Source organism: Clupea harengus, chromosome 7, assembly GCF_900700415.2.
Source record: "Clupea harengus chromosome 7, Ch_v2.0.2, whole genome shotgun sequence".
Classification (NCBI taxonomy): Eukaryota; Metazoa; Chordata; class Actinopteri; order Clupeiformes; family Clupeidae; genus Clupea; species Clupea harengus.
The window spans coordinates 13,686,842-13,712,350 of NC_045158.1; the positions used below are offsets into that span (position 1 = coordinate 13,686,842).

Genomic DNA, 25,509 nt, shown 5'->3' on the forward strand with positions numbered 1-25,509 from the left:
CACTGGAAGTAGCGCACACCTGACACCGAGCCGTCGTTCTTGCCTATGGGCTCGTCCAGCACGATGCCCGCCCACTGGCCAGGTGCAAACTGCGTCTCGCCCAGGAACCTCACCACGCCCGGCTTGTTGCCGTTCACCCACACGCTGTCACCAACCTGGAACTCTTCCCCACCGCCGGCCGCATCTTGCGCCTCCGATGCCGCGGCAGGTTTGGCAGCTGTTGTGACAGAGAGAGGAAGAAATGATTTCACTGGACAGAAGGACAGGCGATGAAGAGCAGTTTTAAAAACTACATATCTAATGAAGACCTCACGACCACCAACCATCTCGAAGATAGTATAGATCACCATATCCTATTACAGAGACTTGAACATCATGTTGGCATCAAAGGCTGTGCCTTATCCTGGTTTAGATCTTACCTCTCTGATCGCCATCAATTCGTTCACGTCCATGAGAAGTCATCCAATCACACTAGAGTAAGCTACGGTGTTCCCCAAGGCTCTGTCCTCGGACCACTGCTCTTTTCCCTTTACATGCTAGCCTTAGGTGCTGTCATAAGGAACAATGGCATTAACTTCCACTGCTATGCTGATGACACCCAACTCTACCTATCCATGAAACCTGATGAAATTGTACATTTACCCAAGATAGAAACTTGCCTGCAAGATGTAAAATCTTGGATGGCTAACAACTTCCTGCTCCTCAACTCTGATAAAACTGAGGTTATGCTTGTAGGCCCCGATCAATTGAGAATGACACTATCTAGCCATCTATCCACACTCGATGGCATCCCAACACCCAATACTAGCATCAAAAACCTTGGTGTAACTATCAACCAAGACCTCCTATTTGACTCACACATAAAACAGATCTCAAAGACATCATTTTTTCATTTACGCAATATTGCCAAAATTAGAAAAGTCCTATCCCTCCAAGATGCAGAAAAACTAATCCACGCATTTATTACTTCCCGACTAGATTACTGCAATGCTCTCCTGTCCGGATGCAGCATCAACTCAATAAAGAGCCTCCAACTTATACAGAACGCTGCTGCCCGTACACTCACCAGAACTAAAAAATATGAGCACATCTCACCTGTACTTGCCTCTCTGCATTGGCTCCCTGTCAAAAGTAGAATTGATTTCAAAGTACTCCTGCTAACATACAAAGCCCTAAATGACCTGGCTCCAAACTACCTTAAGGAACTAGTTGTCCCCTACTGCCCTCTAAGACCGCTCCGTTCCCAGAGTGCAGGCCTCCTTGTAATTCCAAGAATATCAAAAACCACAGTAGGAGGCAGAGCCTTTAGCTACCGAGCCCCCCTCCTCTGGAACAATCTCCCTGCCTCCATCCGAGATGCAGACACCCTACCTATATTCAAATCAAGACTAAAGACATTCCTCTTTAGTGCATCCTATAGCCATAAGTAATTGCGTCAACAAACCCATCACCTGCTGGGCCAGCCAGTCAGCAAGCATAACTAGACATAACTGAACACATAAGAAAAAAAAAGAAAAAAAAATGTATATCACTGGGCTACAGACAGCGTATGTTGTACCCTGCAACCCTAACAAAGCTTACGACTAAAATCTCCATATGTACCAAACCAAACTAATTGCTAAATGGCAGCATAACTAAACATAACTAATGCTAAACCAAACTAAATGCCAAACCAAACTAAATGCTAAATGCCAGAATAGCTAAACACATCTAAAACACATGCAATACCCCCCTAATCAACATAACTGGGCTACAGACAGCGTATGTTGTACCGTGAAGGAGTGCCGAAGATCCCGGGTACAGCACACGGCGCGTATTGCGACTGTCACCAGCCAACTAAATACTAAATAAAATCCCCATACACCCAGCCAGGCAGCCTCTCTCTCTCTCTCTCTCCCTCTCCCTCTCCTTTCTTATCACATTGCTAATGCCTATATTAACCCACTCACTCTGTTCTTTTTCTTTCTCTCCTAATCTAGACTATCTTCGCCATGGGACGCTGCTGTAGTCTCTCTACCCGGTCTACCTGCAGAAACCCTCGTCCAATTGCACCCACCGCCACCGCACTGCCGTACACTTACTCTACCTCATACCCTATGCTAGCATTTATATACAATATATATTATTGCCACCATCGACATGTTTCTCTGTTCCTACTCCCCTTACCCCTGTAATAGTAACCCTATCAGCACAGTGTATATCCACTAAACTGGTCTTGTCTGTATCATGTATTTACCACTGGATGTCTGTATATATATTATGTACATCTACCAAATGCAGGCTATGTACAACACCTGTTGTTTCCCTTCCCCTTCTGCCACACAACCCTCCCCCCTTCCCCCCTTCCTATCTCCACCTGGCCAACCTCAAGCAGATGGGTTCCCCCTTATGTGCCGTGGTTCTGCTTAAGGTTCCTTCCTGACTAACAGGGAGTTTTTTCTTGCCCGTGTTGCCATTGTGCTTGCACTAAGGGGGATTCAGGCTCTGGGCTCTGTAAAGCGCCTAAAGACAATTGTATTGTTATGGCGCTATATAAATAAAATTGAACTGAATTGAATTAATTATTGAATTATATTTTTTTATGGATGCATTTTTTTTCTTTTCTCATGGCATTTAAAAGATAAATGTTCTGATATTTTGAATAGAAAGATGGACAGACAGTTCTCTGAGATATTTGCCAAGTGCTCAGGGGAATACACCTCTGCATGTTTCTAGGAACACAGCTGTCAGATCTCACTTGGTCATTAATGAGTGGATTTTCCACAACGCAGCAGCTGCAGAGTATTTTCACAGTATTACTCTCATACATGATATGTCAAACTCGATATAAAAGGTAAGATGTAGCAACAAACTCTCATTAAAGAGCCATGCACGAGCTTTTTAACCTTCTTGACCCCATTTCCTAATTACTGGCGGAACTGTGCCACTAATTACGCTCACGGTGACTGCTGTGAAGTCGCATAAGGCTAATTATGATCACCTCTGCATGTCCGTTCCTCATGTTGAAGCTCAGCAGTGCTGTCTGGCATCAGCGTTTACACAACACAGCAACACATGCATACATTAATGAGTTCATGCTCATCATGAAGCTGATCATCTACTTATTGTTTATATAACCTAGTACAGAAGTGAGCTGCAGGGAGACACAAACACTGTAGCGGTGGTATTTCATTTCACAGACCAGTCAGATGAGATGGAGACCTGATGTGGACATTATTGTTCAACATGCACATGCACACACACCCTCTGTGTGATATGAGCCTGATTGGGCTATGAGAGACAGGAAGCATAGGTGGCCAGCCCTCACCTGTGGTTGCGGAGGTCTTAGCTGTCCCGCCGGCAGGCGGCCTGCCAATCTTGCTGGGGGCCTTGAGGCTGGGGGCCTTGAGGCCGCTGGGCTTGCTCATGGCTGTGCTGTGTGTGTCTCAGTAGCGCTCCGGCAGCGTCTACCACTCATTGACTCAACTCTACCAGGGCCGCTGGGTCTTCTGCAGGTCTTCTCACAGGCACAGGTTGTGTTCGCCAACAAAAAGGAAAAAAATGGAAAATAAAAAGGAAGGAAAGGGGGTGAGGGAGGAAAAAAAGTACTCCTGGAACCGAGATTCTGTTAGGAACAGAAGAAATAGACACAAAGACAGTGTGAGAGACTTTTTTTTTACTTCAAGCCAGGAATTTAAGACTGGCATTTATTTTGTTCTGATCCTAATAATCACTTTTCTGTTTAGATGCACGATTCCTAGTCACACCTCACTGGTGATGATGCTAATATCTGTGTGGTCTCTTATAACATAATAGAGTTCAAAAGTTGGGCCTCCCAACCAAGGCATGACATTGTATTTAAATTAGTATTCATGAAATAACCATATAATTATGGTTGTGAAAGTTCTCAGAAATGTGTGCATGGCATGTTTAGCTTGTCTTTTAACATTGCCATGATGTGTAGTCATGAGGATTAGTTGCAATCACGAACAAAACGGGCACTTACAGTTACAATTTGTATGCAACATTTACATATTTAATTTGTGCTTTCCTGTCAAGTCAACCAGAAGGTTACAATGACGTGATGCGCTTGCTAAATGCTCAGTGCAGAGGTCTGGGTGAGAAAAAAAAAAAAAAAAAACACGCGTGCTGTGGATGTCTTCCTTTCCAAAACTGATAGAAAAAAGATCTGGATACGTGTTGACCACTCACCAAACCACAAGCTACATGAGGATGGCAGCACTCTCAGATAAGGGGGGGGGGGGGGAGCTGTGATATGGCAGTGACACAGTTATTGTTGCAGCCGTAGTTTCATATAAAAAAAAGAGAGTCTCTGAAAATCTAGTTTACACTGTGAGGTTGATAGCAAGCCCTCACGGCTAATACATTTCTTAAATAAATAAATGACAGTGGCAACCAGACCCACACGAGATGTTCTGCAAAAGTAGGATAGTAATTCGGCTACAGCCTAAATTCCATACTTTTCCATTCAACTCTGTAACCTTAAAACGATACTTAATATTGTTCCATAAATTCAATTTAAGTATGCGCATATTACTTATTTTTTTCTCATTGTTATTTTATACTGTTTTTTAATGTTTTTATGTTTTATGTTTTGCTAAATCCCGTAACTATGTTTAAAAACTAAAAATTATTAAAACTGTAGAGAGACAAATATCTGAATTGTGAGTTCCAGAACATTTTAGTCTGAATTAAGTGAGTTTTTCTCTCCACTGCCATTCTCCTGCTACTGCTGAGCCCAGAACAATAAGATCAGTTGTTAGTGGACCCAGGCCTGTTTGGGGTCTGTCTCCTAGTTCTTGATAGACTGCTAACAGTGACAATAGCAACATACAAACCACACAAAGAGTGTCTGTTACTAAATGTGCCACCTATTGTTCCTATGTACTGTGAGCATGTGAATGTATGTAAGGAAGAAAAGGCAGGAGAGCATGGAAGACTCAGACATATAAAGAGATTTTGTTCACTGGCTGGCTAAACTAACAAGACACAAAAAGCCATGGATTATCTCATCCCATATAAAAAAAAAACAGCCTTGATTTGATTTACTGACTGGAACAACACAAACCTCCATGCAGAGGAAAACAACTTCAAGTTAAAAAGGCAAACAGACGGCAAGTCATACGAAGGAGGCTTCTTGTATCAAAACATGGGTGTGAACTCAAACATTCCCAAAATGGCTTTAAGGGCAATTGGGCCCAAAACATGCAAGTACTCATCCCCTGGTATTAGCTGACGTGGTTTGATTGGGAAGCTTCTAGACTAGAGCATGACAACTCATTAAGACACGGTGCACCATTTGCGTGCTTCTCCCTTTAGAGGCAGATGTGCCGTTTGTTTTCAAGTCCTGCGACAATTAAACAGTTTTATTTATAAAAAATGTTTTAGCCTCTCAGCCTCCGTGTGAACCACAAAAAAGTTTCTAAAGTTGCACTTCAACCAGTTACAATGGCTGGCGATCTGAGCGAGGGGAGCAGAGTACTACATTTACTTTGAGGGCGAGAACAATGAATTACAAGATTTCAAAATCCATTTCAAACCCAGATTATGATGCAACTACTGACCCGCAAGTCAAGGCTCAGTGGATGAGAGACACGTTTGAGGAGAAGGGGGATTTCTGCAAATGTCAGGTTTAAAGATGACTGGAAAACAGAGAACTATCACCCACCCTAAGAGCGAGTATCGCCGCAAGCCAGGGGTAAAGACTGACCTGCCTGACGATGCAACGCCATAACAGGTGTTTTCCAACATTTTCAAATGTTTTTTATATTTCATGTTTCTATCTGTTACAGAGGCTGAGAAGTACAGGTTTTAGTGAACGGGCTGTCATTTTCAGAGGTTTTCAGAGAACCCTCTGGAACTTGTTTTCTAACAATGCCTTAAGTTTTAGAATGCTTTTAAATGCCTTATGCCAGGTGACAATGGGTGAATGGTTAAAAAATGCTGCCAAACCAGTCTTGCTGAGCCTTTAATTATTCATTAAACCAGTCAACCTTTATACTTTCATACAATAAGCAACTTTAAAAAGAGATCTATAATTTTTCTTCACTTTCTTCACTTCACTCTTCACTCGCCTAGCAAGTTTCTCTCTCTCCCATCTCCTACTTCCGAACTATCTACCCCAGCTATACAAGTTTTGGCATGCAACCATCTTTTTAGATAAGCAAAACACAAAAATGCAGCCCCTACTAATTCTAAGACCATAGATTTTGACACAAGCAGCAGGCTTTGTGAAGTCACACGAAACCCTAACAGACTATGAGGTTAAAGGGGGGCCTGTCAGCCTCTGGATCCCTCTGCCTAGATTCATGTGACTTCAAAGCCTGATTTCTGGCCTGATGAAGATGAAAACAGAGAGTTCAGTGGATTTGGAACGCTAAGTCTTAGGAGAGGGTTACACATGGTATGTAGGTCTGTGCAAAAATTGCATGTGAAGAACTAGGGGAAAAAAAAATAATAATAATAATAATAATAAGCATGTTAAAAAACCTCCTTTTCTTTAGCCAATAAACTCTCATATGATGTGCTCTGGCAGTGGGGGCCCCAATGAGAACTCTGGATTTCTCCTTGAGACTTGGCAGACCGAGTAGACATTTTAACCACCTCAAGTGACATTTAGCCACTTTGTGACAGGAAGCAGTTCACTGAGCACTTGGCCCTGGTTTCCCCAGTATCCCCTTAGCATGAGAACTCAGGTCTGAACCTTATTTTAGTTCCCTTACTCCCTATCTGATATGGTGGCCGTTTCAGCGGACATATTTGTTTTGCAACTGGGATCAAATGACTGAGCACTTGGCTTTGGCTTCCCAGCATTTCCCAAGTTTAGCGTGTGGTTCCCCTGCTCTCTCCTTGCATGACGTCTAGTGCGGTCCTACATTTGACCCTTCCCCACATCTACATGACTGCCTATCAAATCATCAACTGTCCTCTAATCTAGGAGTAGATCAAATGAGTCACGAGCCAGTGGCCTATGATGTGTGACCCACTGAGTTCATCACAGGCGTCTAGCACTGGGAGCCTTGATCCTTTCATTCACTGGCCCCATTTCTTTCATTCAGTAACTACAGTGTTGCCTCAGCCTGGAGGGTGAGTAGTAAGGAGAAACGGTGCTGCATGGCCAAAGAGAGAGAGTTGGCCTGTCAGTGACTGATGCTCCTGGCCTTTCTCTTCTAGGCCCTCAGTGGCTGCCACTGGTGTTTAGGACACAGACAAACAAACAAACAAACAACGAGCAGCGTTGCCGTGGCTCCACTTGAGGTGACGCCTCTGCTCTATTTTCAGGAGGCCTGCACGGGTGCCCACCGTCTGGGGCTGAAGTCTGCCGAGTTTAATAATAGCTTCTCCACTCATGTCACGGAGAGCGCAAACAGTGAGCTCAGGCTTTACAACACAGAACCGCTCCCACACTGATCTAACCTTTAATCATGTAGGCGAATGGAAGGGGATCAGTTACATCCTTATCAATCAGGATCTTAGGAACAGGTGGATCCGTAAGGTCAATCATTCTTAACTGTAATCATAACAGGCAGCACACAAGCAAAGCATTCTGCAGTGAACCCAAGCTGAAAATACAATGCAGTCATGAGACTACTCTGAACACTTGCAGAAATACCACTTGGTCTTCTCACAAAAATAAACACGTTGTAAAAGTAGCAATGCTCTTGCTTCAAACTGCACTGCACTTTTTGACTCGATATCGGTGAGCAGCATATTCCATAACCCATTCCAAGTTCCGTTCCAGGAATAACAACATTAGCCAGTGGGTGACGAGTCTTGTTTGTGGACGCTTTGGCCAGAGGCGAATCATGGCCATGCATGCAAGCAGAGCACGAAGTAACTGAATTCAACGCCAATGAAGCCAGAAGCAGCCATGAGTTCCTTGTAAACATGAGACATCAGACATGCCGTCGACGAAGACACACGCATCCTTCTGATTTCATTTCTCACAGACCTCATGATCTCCAGGGCAACAAGCACTGGCACAGCAGGGAGGCCCACATCGGGCAGAGGAAAGGAAGCAGGTTAATGCTACAACCCCTACATGCCACACATTCCATAGCTACCTTCGCAGAGGGGCTAACTAAAACAAACCCACACCTGAAGAAAACCCTTGTGGACTCATGGCGCACACACGCGCGCGCACACACACACACACACACACACACACACACACACACACACACACACACACACACACACACACACACACACACACACACACACACACACACACACACACACACACACACACACACACACACACACACACACACACACACACACAGACACAGACACAGACACACACAAGTAGGAAGGGTATGTCTGAAGAGGCCAGGATCTTTGACCCACTTTTCTCAATAAAGCCCTCTCGTGTTATTCCACTCCGCTGTGTCTTTTCACGGAGTGCAAACGGAAAAGGCCCCATAGAACGAGGGAGGATCGCTCATGCAAACCAGGCCTCGGAGAACAAAAGGTACCAATGATGATGACTGATCCCACTCCAGCACACCACACCCCAGGGAGCAGGAACTCCTGCAGCCAGAGGCAAGATCCCTCCACAGCACACACCAGCTCTTTGATCTCTTTGATGACAATAGGAATGCCACATTCAGATGTGATGGAAATAAAATTTTAGCGACTCTGTAATTCCGGTCATTGTGTTTTTATTATTATTATGTATTTATTTTATTTTACCAAATGTCTCTTTGATCTGAACTGGGTTTGAGGAATGTATCAGAAATAAGGACTATCCGTATGTAATATTTACAGACATTCTTTGTGAAATATTTCTGATATGTTTGCCGAAGCCCATGTAGAATGAGAGTATGTTGGGGTCTCAATTTCATGTACCTCACCAACTCATTTCTGATTGGCTATGAGCGTGTTCTTTCTAGCATGCTTGGGACCGAAAGAACCGGACACCTCGTGACGTGCTCTGCAGCATTGCTACAGGCTTAGCACTTCCAGGCTTTGAGAGCAAGGTGATTTCTGGTATCAGATTCCCACAATCTCTGTAGCCACAGCTGTCTACTCATATCCCTCAAACTAAGGACCCAAGCACATCAGACCGCTCGCAAAGCCACACAGCAGAGACGAGAGAGACACAATTTGAGCCCATGACTGAATAACTGCTACTGTTTGACATAAATCAGTGAATGAAATCAAGAATGTGGACTGACAAAAGAGACCTATTCAATTCTACTCCCCTCTGAAATGTGGACATAGCCTAAGGATCAGATCTCAGATCTTGTAGGTCTTGTAGAGAGGGAACTCTTCCATTCAGCGCATACATTTCTTTTTTCCATGCTCTCTCCGTCAGGGTGACCAATAGTCTACCAGCACTTGCCTGACCTTAGACTGTAGTCAGCTGAAAATGCCTGACTCTCCCTGACTATGACAGCCATCTGCCTTCGTCACAAAAACTGCCCTTTCTCTCTTCCTCTCTGTTAAGCTTTTCTCTCACCCACCACAGATCACATTCTGCTTCAGGCTAATTAATCACTTTTGCAGCCTGGCTTTCTTTGAGGCCTTTCAGAGCAGCTAATATTCCTGCTCAGGGCAGTTCTTCCTTAATCTTCCTATCAGTCCTCTGTGTAATCATCAGCCTCTGCCAAACAGCGTCAAATTAGGAGGTCCGTTAATGTTGAGAGAAAGAAAACATGGCTAAGGTCTTGGCTAGTAGTAGTGTAGGCTATATGGACAATAAAATGGCAGCAACTTGCCTTGAGGACCAAAGAAATTCTCTAGGACTGATAAAAAGGAAAAGAAGAACCGTACCACATCTCCAAACTCCATAAAAAGAGAAAAAAAGGACCAGCACAGGTTCATCTTAGCATCAATTCAATATGGCTCAGAGGGTATTAAACCAAGTCAGGTCATGTGGAGGTCAAATCTCACAGGAAATGATGGAGCCAGACAGTGTCTAGCAATACAATCATTGCCACTAACACTTATTGAAAGCCTGTAATACTCCTCAGACTCACTGTCCCCATCATTTGTTGTCATAATCTGCTGGCCCTTTAAAAGTAGTCAGGTACTGACACTTGAACTTGTGAGGAACTGCTTCTGAAGCTCCGTATCCTGGGGAGGAAGTATCCTTCTGTACCTGAGAAAAGTCGTGATCACTGAGAATCTCGTATCTCCCCTGCTGGTCTTGCAGCTCAGAGGAAGAAAAGCCTAGCCCTTGTGAAGTTTGCCAGCCACTGTCCAGTGTGCAAGCACAGAGAGGAAGCAGAATATTCTGGTTTAAAAAGGGAAATCCTCCTTCCATGTTCAACATCTTTTAGCCTATGCTTATCCCCAGAATATCTGGCTTAGCCGCATTCGCATCCACCCACCCACCCACCCACACACCCACACACCCACACACCCACACACCCACACACCCACACACACACACACACACACACACACACACACACACACACACACACACACGAACACCACTGCTGCTGCTGCTGAGATGGCAAGAGTCACTAAAAGAGGAACAGGGGACTAAACCTCTCAATCATCAGTCAGACATGAGTAAGACCTGCCAGTACCAGCTCCTGTGCATCACAGCAGAGGTCACGCAATAACAAAGGGCTTCAAAGCACAGCTCCTGGAGAAGCATCTCCATAGCCTGTCAATTAAGGTGCTGTACAATGAGAGTTGGCTCAGTGTTTGAGCTTAGGCCTAGTTTTAATCAATGATGTTACAACAGTGTTCATTATGTCTCCTACAGAGGCTATGTTTTATGGAGAAAGTCAGTAGTGACAGAGTTACTGATTACATCACATGCTGTAGAAGTGATTTAGCAAATATGTCAGCTGTAAACAAATCCTGAGCAAGAAGAAATGCTTACTAACTGTGAAGGTCAGTGCAGCCTTTGACAAATTCAGGGCTACGGGTGCCATTAGTCAGCCCACATTTCAAAACAAGGACAAGAGAGTCCCTCTCATACAGAGCGAAGGCTGAGGTGAAAAGGTCTCCAGGATGGACCAGGGGGACATCAGCCCAGCACAAACAACTCAGCAGGGGAAAAGCTGATTAACGTACAGTAAATTGGTGCTCCGACACACACACAGACACACACAGACACACACACACACCAGTGGTCAGCAAAACTTACATAAGACCTCTTTTGCAAATTAAACTTGGATCGATTTGCAATTTCTTAAACAGAAAAACCCTAGTCTCAACTAGAGAGACTTACACAGCATTGGACTGTCAGAGGCATTCTGAAGCTCAGATGAACCAGATATCAGATGAACCTAAATAGGGCAACAGCACATAGGAGGTAGAAAAGAAGGGAAAGAGAGCTTGCACAGTTCGCGTCAGCAGTGTGGTGAAGTGGTGAAAAGTGACAGCAAAAACTGCTGTGTAGATTACCACTGAATCTGCTGACACTGTTTGTCAAACTGTCTGTTAGTTGGACATTATATCCACCAACGATAAGCACTTCCTATATAATGCGTTTATGAATTTTCACTCGTTTGGGAGTGAGTAAAACTCTCAAAATGACAATTTTTACCACCTTGGCACCAGCACGAGAATATCTACTTGTACAGACACTTAAGCGTAACTTCATTAACATGTTTCACCAGAACATAACTTCATATTTCTGCTGAAGTGTTTCACAGACAAACCAAAAGGTGTGAATTGCTGGTTAGAACCCTGGCAGGCCACGGTTCGTAAATAAGATGTGTCTGTACCCGGTAGCAGAGAGAGAGGAGGCCGGAGTGGTGCCAAAGCCTTTGGGAACAAGCACCTCTGAGGCCTGGTGCTATTAGTCACACCACAGGAACCTACGGTTACTGGGAACGAGCCCGGCGCTCGCCTCCCTCTGGGAAATGATTAAACAGAGCCAGCTGGTGCAGCCTTACGTTACAGAGCCGAGGGAGCTAGAAGGCTAGTTGCTGACTGCTATTAGAATGGCAGGTCAAAGAGCACCAGAAAAAGGTCATTCTTCCCTGCCTCACAATGGCTTCAAACTTTACCGCAGCGGGGCATGCAAAGACACAAAGACTTTAACAGCACAATAGCAGCCGAATAAAAAAAAAAACACTCCTCAATTCCACAATAAACTTGTTACAAAATAATCATTTTCAATTCTTTCTACTTTCTTTTTTTATTATTTTGTTGACACAGGGATGCAGTGTACTGACTTTCTTACTTTGTCACTTGTTAAAAATAGACCAAAGGGTTTCTTTTCTAGCCTGTCATATTAAAAACACTGACTACTACCTGACAAAAAGGCATTTGTTCTGGAAACAGAACATCTTTTATGCTAACTCACAATTGGTTACATCAAAAAGTCAAAAGTGTGCATGCAGATCTATAGACCAGATTGATGATTTAAAATGATGCATGATGTACTTTACAGAGATTCTGTTTCTAGATCACACCATATTTCTCTGCCTCAAGCTTTATGGCCTGGATAATCTGGGCTATTAAGCAGCAAAGCAGGGCTACACTGTAATTCTGTGTAAGACTGCTTTTAAAAACAGGCACATCACATAATATTCTAATAAACATTAAGCTCTTTGGCCTTGAGTTAAACCACTATTTTATCATCACCGCAATCTGGCTTTATTCACAATTAGCAGCTGATCAAGAACAGAGGCAGATGCTTCTCTGCTGAAATGGGGGGAGATATTACAACTGTTCAGAGGGCCAACCAGCTCATTTGGAGATTCAAGCCTGAGTGTGTGTCTGTATCAGACAAACAGCATTAGACTGTCTGGAAATGGATGCACAACAATCAAAGGACCCTTCTTCAGGGACAGAATGCACCCTAGTCTTCACTGACAGCTAAAATAGCCTGAAAAGGACAACAAATGACACTGGGTAACTTGAGAAGATGGCACAGTAACCCACTCCTCAGTTGTAGCAGCTAATTTGGCATAGACAGAGAAGGCTGCCCTGAATTATTCAATGGTGACCAAGACACAAAAGCCCGGCGGCGACATCCAGTACATTCCACTCCAGCCCTACATTCCAGCACTGTTGCGCCAACAGCGTGACGTGAGAACAACATGGGAGCACCATGATGTGACGTGATGTAATGAGGACGCACTCCTATACCGAAAAACAGTGCGATAGTGCAAGACTGCTTCTCTATGCGTTTGTTTTATTTCACTGGATGGACTGGACAGACATGACAGACACGAGCAAGTGTTTACATGTAAGCGTGTTCGTGTAGACAGGTATGCTATGACGTTTGAAATGAAGGGGCGAGGCAAATGGGTTAGTGCCATCAGACATGACCCATCAACTGGCAAAGCTCTAACAAGGAAGACTGCTGCAAACACAAGTACACACAGACACCTGGCTCCCCACACATCGAAACCACCCTTGGGTTATTATGATATATGAAATCTGTGAAATATGTGTCTTGATTCCCGGTGGGGGGAAGAAAGGTAGGCAGAAGGGCATTCTGCCCTTGGAGTCAAAACTGTCACAAAAGGCTGGGAAGAAAAGTGTATGGGGGGGAAGTAAGCATCTTCCCAATTTAGTATGTGAACCCATAAGTCCACAGTTCCTCACTGTAACAATAAATATCTGTTTGAAAGACCAAGTGAAGCACATATGTCACGGTAAAGTGTGAGGAATATTTACTTACTCAGACGTACTCTGGCGAGCTGACTGGCTTACTCACTCACTTTCTCATGCGTACAGAAACGCAAAAAGGATGACAAAAATACCAGACAGGGTAAACCACTGCTGTAGTCCTATACTTGCACATGAATGTCATCCTGCTCCATGTCATTTTCTGTTGACTCACTCTGGATTTGGCATGCCCTTACCTTGGACTCGCAGCATTTCCTCTTACTCTCATTCCAAACTAATCACTGCAGAAGCTGAGCTGACAAGTAGGACATCACAAATACTGAGCGAAGTAAATGTTATCTCTAATCCCTTCGAATTACCATGTTTGTTATTGTCAAACTTTAAGGTTGGGGATGTTATTTCATAGGTAAAGACCCTGTTTCTTTAGTTATATCAAGGGTCAATACATCGATTGACCAATTTCAAGGCCATGCAAGCTAATTTCAACCCTACAGGTCAGGTGCAAACAACACATTCATGTCCATAGCAGGTTTAAGAAGCTGAAGCCATTGAAGCTGTTTGGCATGAAGTCAGTTATGCTAGGTCGCTAGCTACCTTGCCGTAGCTGGTTAGCGACCTAGGTTACTCATTTCAACGTAAAAACAAGGAATGACAACAAAGCCAGTTTCAACCAGAACAAAGAGTGTTAAAGTAGTCTACTTACACACAGGCACTTTTGCCTCCCGTGAAAGGAAAACAGGAAGCTATTCAGCATCCACAATTTGTTTTAAACATATGGCGCAATGCTGTTGGTGAGGTGGCACATCTGGATGTCATTCTATACTATCGTAAGCTTTGGTTAAAAAAAATGAGCTAGGATAGCCTAGCTGCTGTTAACTTTCAGGTTCGCTTAACTAAATACATTTATGTCGCCATCTCAAATAACTATGTTAGGTTACCTTTAATGTTTTGGACGTTATGACAGCTATTACCCATGTTTCCTATTCATAAGTATGCAAACTTGCAAGTAACTACTATCTGTTAAGTCTACAAACGATCACAGCGCAACATCTGAAGATCTGTAGAACAACGATTCATTAAAATCGACGTTAATTAATCCACACCCATTGACTAACGTTAGCGCAGCAACATAATGTTATGTCGGTGGTGTATCATCTGAAAACCCCTTTACCAGATGTCTGAAAGAAAGTAACATTGGCTAACTAGCCTAGGTAAAGTCCACTCCAAGCTAGCTTTGTTGCATGTCAAACAAGTTGCGATAACGTTCACGTTGCATCTGCACAAATCAGATTATCAGATTTCAAAATGTCTTTATCCCCACTGGGTAACATTAGGTGAAAGTATGCGAATGTCAGTTTCCATCATCTCTAACGGTAACTTACAAGAATCCGAGTATCACCCTGGAGTCCTTTTCGAAAACAAGAGAGGGAATTCCACAGGTCTGAAGTGACGAGGTTCCGCAATGTCAGGACTGGCAGGCTGAGCTAACCTCGCCGCCTAACCTAAAACTAGCTGGGTAGCTAGCGGTAACGTTCACGTTAATTAGCTTACTGAGAAACAAGTTTGGCGGTGCCAGTCACCTTGGGGAACAAGTCAAAGGACAGGAAAACAACGCTATGTATATACTTTGTTAACGCGCCAATTCACAAAAGTAAAACGATTCTATATAAGGACAGTGGATAAGGCCCTATGCAGTGAACCTTTTGCGGCAGAGGAAATTGTGAAGACCAACTCAGAGTGTTAGATAGCTCGTCTACGTTATCCTACACCTTCACGGAGCCCCAACTGTCAATTTACTCAAGTGTGATCCGGAGCTTGTCAAAAGCTGGAAATTGAATGTAAACGTTGTGTCCCATACCTGTAGATCCTACGATACACACTCCACGTTGTCTCGCGAAAACCGGGTACAATACCGGTGCAGATCCCTACTTCTTCCTATGCCACTACAGATTGAGCCTGTAACCGGGCGTTCAGACGTTCCACTACGAATTGCGCGCTGACGTCACTGATCACACCCTCTCTATTACTTTCGGCAAAGATTTTCAATACGTTCCATAATCTATTATTTGTCTGTATCTGCAGTTGTGCATTATCAGCCTTCCCGCCTCTGGCGTCTGATAACAGGGTGGGAATTAGAAAACGGTAGCCTAGAGAGTGGTCACTGGCTTTGTTACAGGTGAAGCAGATTGCACAGCCTATGATCAAGATGCTCATGGTAAATGGTGTGTAGGCTATACCAATTTGTGTCACACGTTCAGACAGCAGCTGGCTAATAACACGTGGCTAAACGTGTATTTGTAGCAACACCGACCTCTCTCCTCTCCCATTCACATTTACCAATTGTATTTCCTTTCGCCATCATCCCAAACTTGTAGGCCTGCAATGTTAATGCCAGCGTGCTATATCAGTATACATCTTGGATAACAATTTCAAAAGCTTTGTACAATCTATGAGGGACAAACGATACACTCAGTGAATAGCTATATTCAATGTATGGCCACTCACGGTTTGTTGAGTAAAAAGGTGCCAAACATGACTTTTGGACATAGGCATTTCTGTAACTCAACCAAATCAAAATGATAGTATTTACATATATAAACAATAGGAATGATTAGATGGACCTCATTACATTCGCAAGGCATACAGTCTCACCCCAAAAAGTATAGGCCACTCAGGACTATCTCCTCTCATCCAGAATGTGCTGCAAGCACAGACTGGCTTTATCTGACTGCTTACATGGCCATTGTGATTAACTGAGATTCCTTCCTATGACATGTGTACCAACAACTCAGGACAACCATTTATGCTTGATGAAATTAGGAGGCAGGCAAACATCATGCAATGGCTTTCAGTTCAAGTATGGTATTCATTATCGTGCCGATTTTAAAGTATAATACACAGATTTAAATACTGGTAGATTAATTTGGCACACATTTACCAAGTCAAATTCCTTATTTGTGAAAACTTACTTGGCCAATAAAACCTGATTCTGATTCTGAAGATGAGGGCTGAACATGGTCTCAAAACAGGGATTGTATGACACCTACTGGCTACTTCAGGTTAGTCCAATTAGCATGCACAGCATGTCTAGAAATAACTAAATAAGCAGTGCTGAAATATGAAATAATCAATGCCAGTGTGGGATTAGTGCACATGTAAACACAGAATTCCTCTTAACCTTCCATTGACTAATAATGGTAATGCAAAGAAAAACTGATCCTGTTTTAGTAGGCTACATTACAATGTATTTGCATTATAAAGCAAATTACTGGCCCCACAAATTGCAGCAGAATAAACTATTATTCCAAATGCGTAAGAATGCAGTGGAAAATACTGAAGAGAAGAGTGACCTGAACTGAACCGTAACTAAACTGAAGAGACAATATTCCAAAGCTATTCAGCAATCACATTATTAAATCATTGTTTTTGAGAAGACCACAAACGAGAATTACCAATCAAATTGGTAAAACAATTGTCATGTACAAAATCATTAAAGTCGCCTCCCTGATCTGATATGATTTCCATTCAATGGTTGTCTTTGGCTGTCTATCTGTGTAAGCCTGCTAACAGGTTAGTTTCTGTTGACCCTTACTACCATGATTCCCATCACCACTCACTTCCTAATGATGTCATCACTGAGAGTTCCTTAGTGACTCAAAATCTCTCAGGTCTCTTGGTATAAATGATACTTTGCTGGAAAACCTGATCAGTTCCTTGCCATTTTGACTGCAGATCTCCTCCACTTCCACAGCCTTCTCCATCTTCGGCCACATCTCCAGTGCAGCCCAGGTGAAGCACTGCTGCTCCAGATCTTCCGCATCAGAATCCATCTTAGCTTTGCTGGCGAGAATTTGGGAGATGGGCTCAGGCATCTCACTCTCCAGAGCAGCCCAAATGAATTGCTGCTGGTCCTCCAAGTCTTCCATCTCATCATCCACTGTTGCTGGGCTGGGGGCACTCTGAGGGGTTTGGACACAGGTGACCCACTCTCAATCCACTCCAAAATTGCCCAGAGGAGGTGCTGCTGCTGTTCAAGCTCAAGAGTCAATTCATCCTCAGATCCCTCCATCTCATCTTCAGGTTAATAATTACCAGGTGAGGTGGCTGGAACTGGATATCATCAGGGGTCCCTGACTGGCAAGGTGTGCCTTGGTCTGCAGAGACACACTGAAGACTAAAGATGGCAACAGCAGTGATGTTGCTGTGTTTCATAATTATCTTACCAACTCAACATCCAATGACTTATAAGAAAAGAATCCAAAAAAATAAACTAATAGAATGATATCATTCTTCTCCACACAAAATCACAATATTAAAGTGAAGACACTGTGACTGGTACATTTCAAAACCAACCTCAAGTGTAACTGTGATACCTGTTTCAAGGTCCATATCTGAGTTGCAGGTTTTGTCAGTGGGAAATCTGGTACATTTGAATCATGTTGATTTGAAATATAAATGCTGCTTCTGGCAGCTGGATGCATGCTGAGGTAGAAAATAATCTTGGAAGTATAGCAAATAGTCCTAATACAGGACTGAACCTTTTTCAATGGAACAGTATGGCAAAACTTACATCCTTTATGTGGACAAGTTGAGATGCATACAAGCCTTGGAGGTGGATTGACTTTGAGAGTTTTACTGTTTGATTGAGACCAGTCTGATGCTCCAAAACTTCCCTACTAGAAGCTGGGGAAGAAGAATTGGTGTGAAATTGCAGAAATCCAACAGTATTTAATCCAAGGGACTCAAACCAATGTATGGAATGAAGTTCCATACCCCTTAAAAGTTAATATAAACAGATTATTGATTCCAAACAGAGCTAAAGAGTGGCTTTTCTACTAGAGGGAAGGCCAATGTCTGATTGTTGTTAGGTGAGGACCATGACAACGTAAATCTTTTGTGTATAAAAATACATGTAGACACCTGACACACTTCTTTTAGAACCTTCTTAAACTGTGCAGATTCAAGCAGCGTTTTGCTCCAGAGGATGGCATGAATGGTATAAATGGATTAACTGTAGAATCACTGTATTTCTTTTCACAGATAGATCCAGACTGTGCTTAGATATAGTCAATGTAGTCAGAACATGGATAATATACAAATCAAATAAAGATGAGTTAAGTATTATTTGTGATTTTACCACTGGATAGTCTTTAGACCAACATTTTGTCTCATGAGATGAAGCTGTATTGGGATGCAGCCAAAAGCTCTGTGGTCCTACACATAAACGATTTTGATATGATGAATTCAAATAGCATTTCCCAGAACATAACTGCCACATTGCAATCTGTGGACACTTACAACATCCATTCCAAAGGATGGGGTTGCCACGCTGAAGCTTGGGGAATCTACCACCTTTAAAACACCAGTGGGGATTTCTCCCTTTTCATCCATGTCTTCACCACTAGCTGTTTGATATTGAAAGAGAACAGCAAATCAATCAGGCAGTGCAGAGGAAGAATTATCCCATGCCTGTCTGTAAGCAAACCAAGCCCCCAGTTTTCATATTAAATTAAATAGAGCTTTTTCTTGTATTCCAACATTTATGATTATATGTTGATCTCTGAGGCAGGCTATTGAAAAATGAGTCTAACTAAAAACACTTAGAAAGTGGCCATAATGAAATAAGCCCTACAAGTATAAGAAAACCTTTCAGACAATTCAGTTTAATAATACCTGATGATGGTTACAATTGCAGAACTTGGTTCTACAGTTTATAAGGATGTCTAACTCAGGAGCATGAAGTACCAAATACAATTTTTCTTTAAGTCATGGTGGAGGCCAAATAATCCTATATACTGCCAAGGCAATCATGTAATAGCTTCAAAAATGACTCCCTCATTTAAGACAAATACATTATTAAAACTGTACATCCTTAGTGATTGGTAGTTTCCAGGTTTTATTTTCAAATTGATATAATGAGCCAAAGAGTCTGGATTAGTGATGGGCAAATAGGTGCTGCCCTGAGGTCTTGGTCAAAGCAGTGTCATGACTTGGCTGGAGGGTCTGCTTATTAAACACTCAGACCACAGATCATGCTTTCATATAAGCAACTCTATTCACTGTGTGTGTGTGTCGAGGAGGAGATGTGTGACCCGGTGTGCAGAAACAAAATACAAAAGCCGCTTTTTATGTGTTCATTATCAGTTTGTGGAAGATCATAAAACCTGTAAAAGGGAATAGTCTAAAGAACCAATTAAAAAAATATCTTACATGGTTACGATTTTACATACATTTCCCAAACAGAACACACATTTCTGGCCCTCTTCCACTGTTCAGCATTACTATGTACAGTCACTGCTGTCTGAGATGAGACCACTTAAATCACTCCAGGCGTATGAAAAGACAATATATAAAATCTAAAAGACCTAAAATAAGGAACAGAAATGTTTCCATCCCTATGTCTCCTATTAGACATTTAGTGCTGATGGAGCAAAGATATTCCACACAAAAAAAAATGTAGGCCAAGTAAAACACCTGAAACACATGCCAGATTACAGGAAACTGAAAACCTGACATTTAGCCAAAAAAGAAAGGCTAATTCAATTGATCTGCGTGTTGAATAAAAGTGGAGGATGTCAGAAGACACCTCTGAAACACTCAAACACCTTAAAATTAACGAGACGGTTCAAAACGTGAAGAGTGAAAGTAAATATCACAATGCCCTTGTTCTTGAACTTCAAACATTGACTAGCTGGTCCCTGTGCACTAAAAAACACAATTAATTCAAAAATGAATTAGAGTTGCTAAGAGCGGGAAGTTCCTTCCACATCATTCGAGCTTGGAGAGGTCGAATTCAACTGCAAATGAACATTCAAGTTGAGTTCACTTGATAGGGCAACACCAAATGTGCCGGTTCACTTCTTGTTCTTAGCCTGATTACGAGGTGAACATTTAAGCAAGTCCCGTATCTTCAGATAGGTCCCTGTAGCTTCTGCGACATCTTTATACTCAGGCGTGTCCTCAAAGGGGACGATGTTAGAGGCAAAATTGCTGCGATGTGGCACAGCCATCACCTTCTTAAACTCAGGCTCATCAGTGGCTTCATCAGTGGGTGACTGAGGGGTAGCCTGCCCTGCCCTCTGTGGAGCTTCCTCTTCACCAACCCCTTCATCAGTGGGTGACTGAGGGGTAGCCTGCCCTGCCCTCTGTGGAGCTTCCTCTTCACCAACCCCTTCATCAGTGGGTGACTGAGGGGTAGCCTGCTCTGCCCTCTGTGGTGCTTCCTCTTCACCACCACCCCCTCCTTCACCATCATCATCATCATCATCATCATCCACACCATCACCACCACAAACTTCCACCATTTCAACATCGTCTACATCTTTATCAACAACAGGGACCTCTTCAGCACTGGGCTCTTCATCTGCTTCTGTGACCTGAGCTTTGTTAGGGGAGGCGGCAGCGGCGTCTTTGCCGTTCCGGCTGGAAATCTCCACAGCCTCCAGCACCTCCTCCTCGTCCTCCTCCATCTCAGCATCTGGCCTTGCTGGGGTGGAGACACTGGGGGAGCTGGGTACAGGGGTCCCTGTGGCTGCTGTTTCAGAGTCACTGTTGGTGGCCGTGTCTGCCTTCTCAAGAGCAGCCCAGAGAAGACGCTGCTGTTCCTCCAGCTCCTCCAGAGTCAGCCCGTCCTCAGACTCCTCCCTTTCTATCGCAGGGGAGCCATTAGTGGGTGGAGTGCCCTTGGGCAGGGGTGGCTGTGTGGGAGTGACTGGAGGAGTGCCAGGGGGCAATGGTGGCGGGCTACTAAAAGAGGGCGAGTTGGGAGGCAGTGGTGGCTGGAACTGGAATCCATCGGGAGTCCAAGAAGGGCGAGGCGAACCCTGGTCTATAGAGAAACACACTAGCGAGCGTTACCCACTTAGGTCTATACATGATGATTCCAGGCATATCTTCTGGAGTTGCTTTGTTTGAGTATACACATGCTCAAAAACAAGTCTTGAGATCTCCCTTCAAAGGTAATAAATACTTACAGAACTTACTTCAATGTTGCATTAACAGATAAAAAAAAACAAAAAAAAACAGAAAGCTTAAACTTACCCTCTTTACCTGAATCAAGGTCCATATCTGAACACCTGGAGGAGTCAGGATTGGACCGGCGTTTCTTTGGTTGCCGCGGAGTTGATTCAGACTCATGAGGCCTCTTAATATTACTGGATCCAGACTGCCATTACAAAACAACTGGTATGGTCATGATGTGAAAAAAAAAAAAGACAGAAATTTGCTATGGTCAATGGTGAAAGTGTCTTTACCGTTGGATAATTGGTGGACAGATAGGCGGCAAAATTTTGCTTCAAGTGCTGATACTGCATTGGGATGGAGCCATATGCCCTGTATTCCTAAAAAATAAAGGATTCACAATTACAGAATATTCCCCCCCCCCCAGAAAACACTTCAAATGCAGCCATTAAGTGCTTCCGGACTGAGAAAAAAAGTTCTTAAGTCCTTACATCCTTTACATGGGGTGGCAGGCCCACATTGAAGCCTGGGAAATCAACCAGCTTGGAGAGGTCATACGAAAGTTTTATGCTGTGGCCATTTTCTTCCTCTAGAACTTCATCACTAGCTGTTTGAAAAATGCAGAGGGGCAAATGTAGACCAATGGGACCATATCAAATCCACAAATCATAATTTCATAGTATCAAAGGGTAATATACCACTGCCATCATAGAGCATGAGTCCAGAATTCTCATCTTCTGCTTCCTTGAGCCAGCCAGGGGGGTAACCCAACTCTCTCATACGATATACGAAGGGTGGTACCTTGTTTAACGACACTCCAAGGGCATCCGAGAGCTCCTGGCTGTTTCAGAGATAATGGGATGAAAGACAGTAAAGATAGAGGGCCATTATCAATTGCTTTGCTGATACAAACAGTGACACATTATGTTAGCAAAAGTGTAACCAATCCTCCTCTTTTTTCTTTTAAATAGCCATTGCACATTTGAGTTTGGGATTAAATAGTCTTACCTGACTACACCTGCTTTGTATTTGTTAAAGCGTTCTTCCACTTCCTCAAAGTGATAACGCTGACTGCTCACATTGTTGTTGCCCTGAGAGAATTCTTTCCTCTTCTCATTAATGCGGGCGTTATCCTTGGGCTGTAGCAGGACATAACCACCGTGAGAATTTAATAATTTGTGTACAAGGTTGAGTCATCATCAGTCTAGGTCTGCAGAGCAAGCCATGACTGGCATGTTATGACAAGATCTTCCGGTATTGGATTCCATTGACTGCCGACACTAAAAAGGTAGGCTTTCCATTTAAATCCCCAAACAGCTTAACAAGAACACCACTCACGTCTGCGGACTCCACACTGCCATTTCGAGTCTGCCTCCACAACGCATTATATGAGTGTAGACATTTCACTAAATACACCAACTATTCCATTCATATTTGCATCAATAACCCCATGTTTGTTACCAGAAATAAACCAGATAGTTGACCCCACTGGACTAGGCATTTAAATCTTTCCACTGAATGGATCTCCATGCAATTACATGTTAATAGTCCGTCCCATACCTTTGGACAGTCTCTTAGCTGATGGTCCTCTTCTCCACAGTTAAAACAACAAGGCTTGGGCCTGATGAAAATACAACACTGGTCATTACTTGGGCACATGTGAGAGTGGGGGAAACTTGAATAAATCTGACATGGGAGAGGGGATAGTAATTTTCTTCTGCTTCACCTTTTTTCCTTCACTTGAACTCCCTGTCCGTCTAGTGTTATGACGTTGCTGAAGACTTGTGGGTATCTTTTTCGAAATTAAATTCAGGAAGCCCCTTTTATGTAGTTTGTGTATGAGACAACAGAAGGAATGAAAAGTACACAATAAAAACTGTAGAAAGCACCACTGAAACTTGCAGCATCTCACCACTGCAGCCCGTGAAGGTGGTCCATGAGTAAATAAGCAAACAGAGAGCACCTAAAACAATGGCAATCTCAAAGAAAGGTGTGCTGCCTTGAGGATACTTTGGAACCTCCCATCCATCCGTCAACTGAGGGTTTTCATTAAGTAGAGGTTGGCCAAGTTTGTCCAGACAGAAGCTTGTGAAATACAGCACACTCCCAACCACCTGAAAAGACAACCGAAGGCATCTCAGCATAATCACAGAGGGTAATTTAATCCAATTATTCTTGTAAAACTCAATCGTTTCAGCTAGCACAAAATAACTCACACTGAAGGCTTCCTTAATTTTTTTGATTGTGTCAGAGGTTTTATCCTTCTGGTCATCCTCCAGAAAAAAACTTGATGTCTACAAAAAGGAAAGGGACAAATGAAAATGTACCACACAACATTGCAATACACAGAACTAAACCAATTAGAATTTCTAAAACATTTGCTATTAACCTGAGGCGGCACATAAGAGGAGGCTTGCTGGCCAGAGGCTTGCTGGCCTTGCTGCTGCTGGTGTTTCTGAATAAGACTGCAGATGCTGTCTTCAATCTCCTGGCGACATTCCCTGAAAATATTAAAAGGTGCTACCTTGATTCATTCTTAAGGCGGACATTTATTTATTTGCAGTTGGGAATGAACAACCACTTACTTGGATATATTATTGTTTCCATACAAGACATGAAGGAGTGGTCCATCGATTCTTGTGTTGTCCACTTTTAAACCACTGTTGGTGGAGTATGGTCATGTGTTAGACATAGAGGTAGGCACATATATTAGACTTGTTGAACCATTACCAAGTGTTGGAAGTGTAGCCCTACCTCGGTCGCGTCAGGGTTTTCAATTTCTTCCTCAGTTCTTCATGTGAATAGGCTGTTAAGGCAAACTTGCGAATCAAAACATGACAAGCCATTTTAAAAAAAATCTATGGGCTGTCCACCGGTAACGTTAGAGTCGAACACTGACACTTGCTCGTGACACGTTTTTTCACCGCTGATGATAGTGTAAGCGCGAACAAGGTTATGAGCGTCGAAACGGAAACTACAAACAAATTTGAAAATGGCACTAATACACAACATCACAAAATCATTTCTGTAGCCGTTACACGTGAAAAAATTCCACAACAACAATGTGACAGAAAGAAAACTGCGTCGACATTCCGACCAATGACTATTTGAGCGGGGAGATTTGATTTTTCTGCGTAAAGTGCTCAGAGGCCATGGCTCAGAAACACAGTCGTAGCTAGTGCTTCCCATTGTTATGAAAGGATATTCTCTGCGTTTAGGCGGCTTATCGTCTCTTCGCACTCTTCCAACCTCTCCCGAAGCTCTTGAATTTCTCCTGGAGCTTCTTCTTCTGACTCAAACCTTATGTGGGTTGCTACAGGCCTTTCCTCGTCGAGTTGCTGAAACAGCTCGCTGTCTCCAAAATCCACCTCAGCCATCTTGGTTTGTGGCTAACGGGGAGTTCAGAGGGTAAGACGTAACCACGCAAATGTTCTGATTGGTCGACACAATCTGTCTTCCGGTGGATGTGGGAATCCTCGGTAGTAGCAAAGGAGGTAGTGGAATTAAAGACAGCTAGGATTTTTATTCACAGAAAAACATACGAATACGTATGAGGGTTTTAACGTTACTATTTTTACATCGTAGTAGACCAACTGATTATAAGACATAGCTAATAAGGTGTCATTAGCGATTGCTGAACAGCTATGATGGTGTCAGTCAGATCAAGTTAAACTCAACGTGTTAGCTACGAGTGAGCTATTTGGATAGTTTATTTTAAATATGTCAAAGGCAGAGACTTCTCTGATCAACTTGTCACTGTGGGATAATGGTAAACGGAAAATCCGCTATCTTTATCTTGGAGATGGAAATTCTTTTTCAGTGACAAAGAACAGTCCTGGGGAGGTAAGAAAAAAAGCAGAGCAGACTAGTTGGGCGATTTTGAGCTTGTGGAATTAAGTCGGAGATGTCAGCGAAATAAAATAAAATAATAATCCAAATATATATGTTATGCTGTTTTCTTACAGAAGCTCATTCCTCTGTTTCTTGGAGCTGATCTTT

The 25,509-nt window shown here is 43.1% G+C and overlaps 2 protein-coding genes across 4 annotated transcripts in view; both read right to left on the reverse strand.

Annotated features, from left to right (window-relative positions):
- LOC105901199 (CAP-Gly domain-containing linker protein 1-like) overlaps positions 1-15,591 on the reverse strand; it is a 15,871-nt gene extending 280 nt beyond the window's left edge. Inside the window, exons 1-3 of the mRNA XM_031571211.2 lie at positions 15,410-15,591; positions 3,308-3,604; positions 4-217 (exon numbers count right to left, since the gene is read on the reverse strand). Of these exons, the coding sequence (XP_031427071.1) occupies positions 4-217; positions 3,308-3,407 (314 nt within the window). The 5' untranslated portion in view covers positions 3,408-3,604; positions 15,410-15,591. The remainder of the gene's footprint in view (positions 1-3; positions 218-3,307; positions 3,605-15,409) is intronic.
- Positions 15,592-19,427: 3,836 nt separating this feature from the next.
- Positions 19,428-24,939, reverse strand: zcchc8 (zinc finger, CCHC domain containing 8). 3 transcript variants are annotated; one of them, XM_031570606.2, is made up of 15 exons: positions 24,716-24,939; positions 24,265-24,307; positions 24,096-24,170; positions 23,900-24,011; positions 23,727-23,804; positions 23,521-23,624; positions 23,237-23,302; positions 23,071-23,131; positions 22,519-22,649; positions 22,209-22,351; positions 22,002-22,117; positions 21,804-21,890; positions 21,592-21,715; positions 20,685-21,379; positions 19,428-20,618 (listed from the first exon to the last, which is right to left on the reverse strand). In XM_031570606.2, exons 1-15 carry the CDS (start codon positions 24,885-24,887, stop codon positions 20,406-20,408), a joined length of 2,220 nt encoding a protein of 739 aa, XP_031426466.1. In that variant the 5' UTR covers positions 24,888-24,939; the 3' UTR covers positions 19,428-20,405. The 3 variants fall into 3 exon arrangements, with proteins under 3 accessions (XP_031426466.1, XP_031426465.1, XP_012684113.2); XM_031570605.2 differs by having other exon boundaries at positions 19,428-21,379; positions 21,601-21,715; XM_012828659.3 differs by having other exon boundaries at positions 19,428-21,379; positions 24,716-24,938.
- Positions 24,940-25,509: the final 570 nt, after the last annotated feature.

What these genes read in the sequence shown, in the direction of transcription:
- zcchc8 (XM_012828659.3), bottom strand. Translation starts at nt 24,887, where the DNA reads ATGGCTGAGGTGGATTTTGGAGACAGCGAGCTGTTTCAGCAACTCGAC. An exon ending in CATGCTCTATGATGGCAGTG is followed by an intron (nt 22,118 to 22,208) that starts GTATATTACCCT and finishes TTTTTCAAACAG; the next exon opens with CTAGTGATGAAGTTCTAGAG. An exon ending in TGTCCACCAATTATCCAACG is followed by an intron (nt 21,716 to 21,803) that starts GTAAAGACACTT and finishes TTGTAATGGCAG; the next exon opens with TCTGGATCCAGTAATATTAA.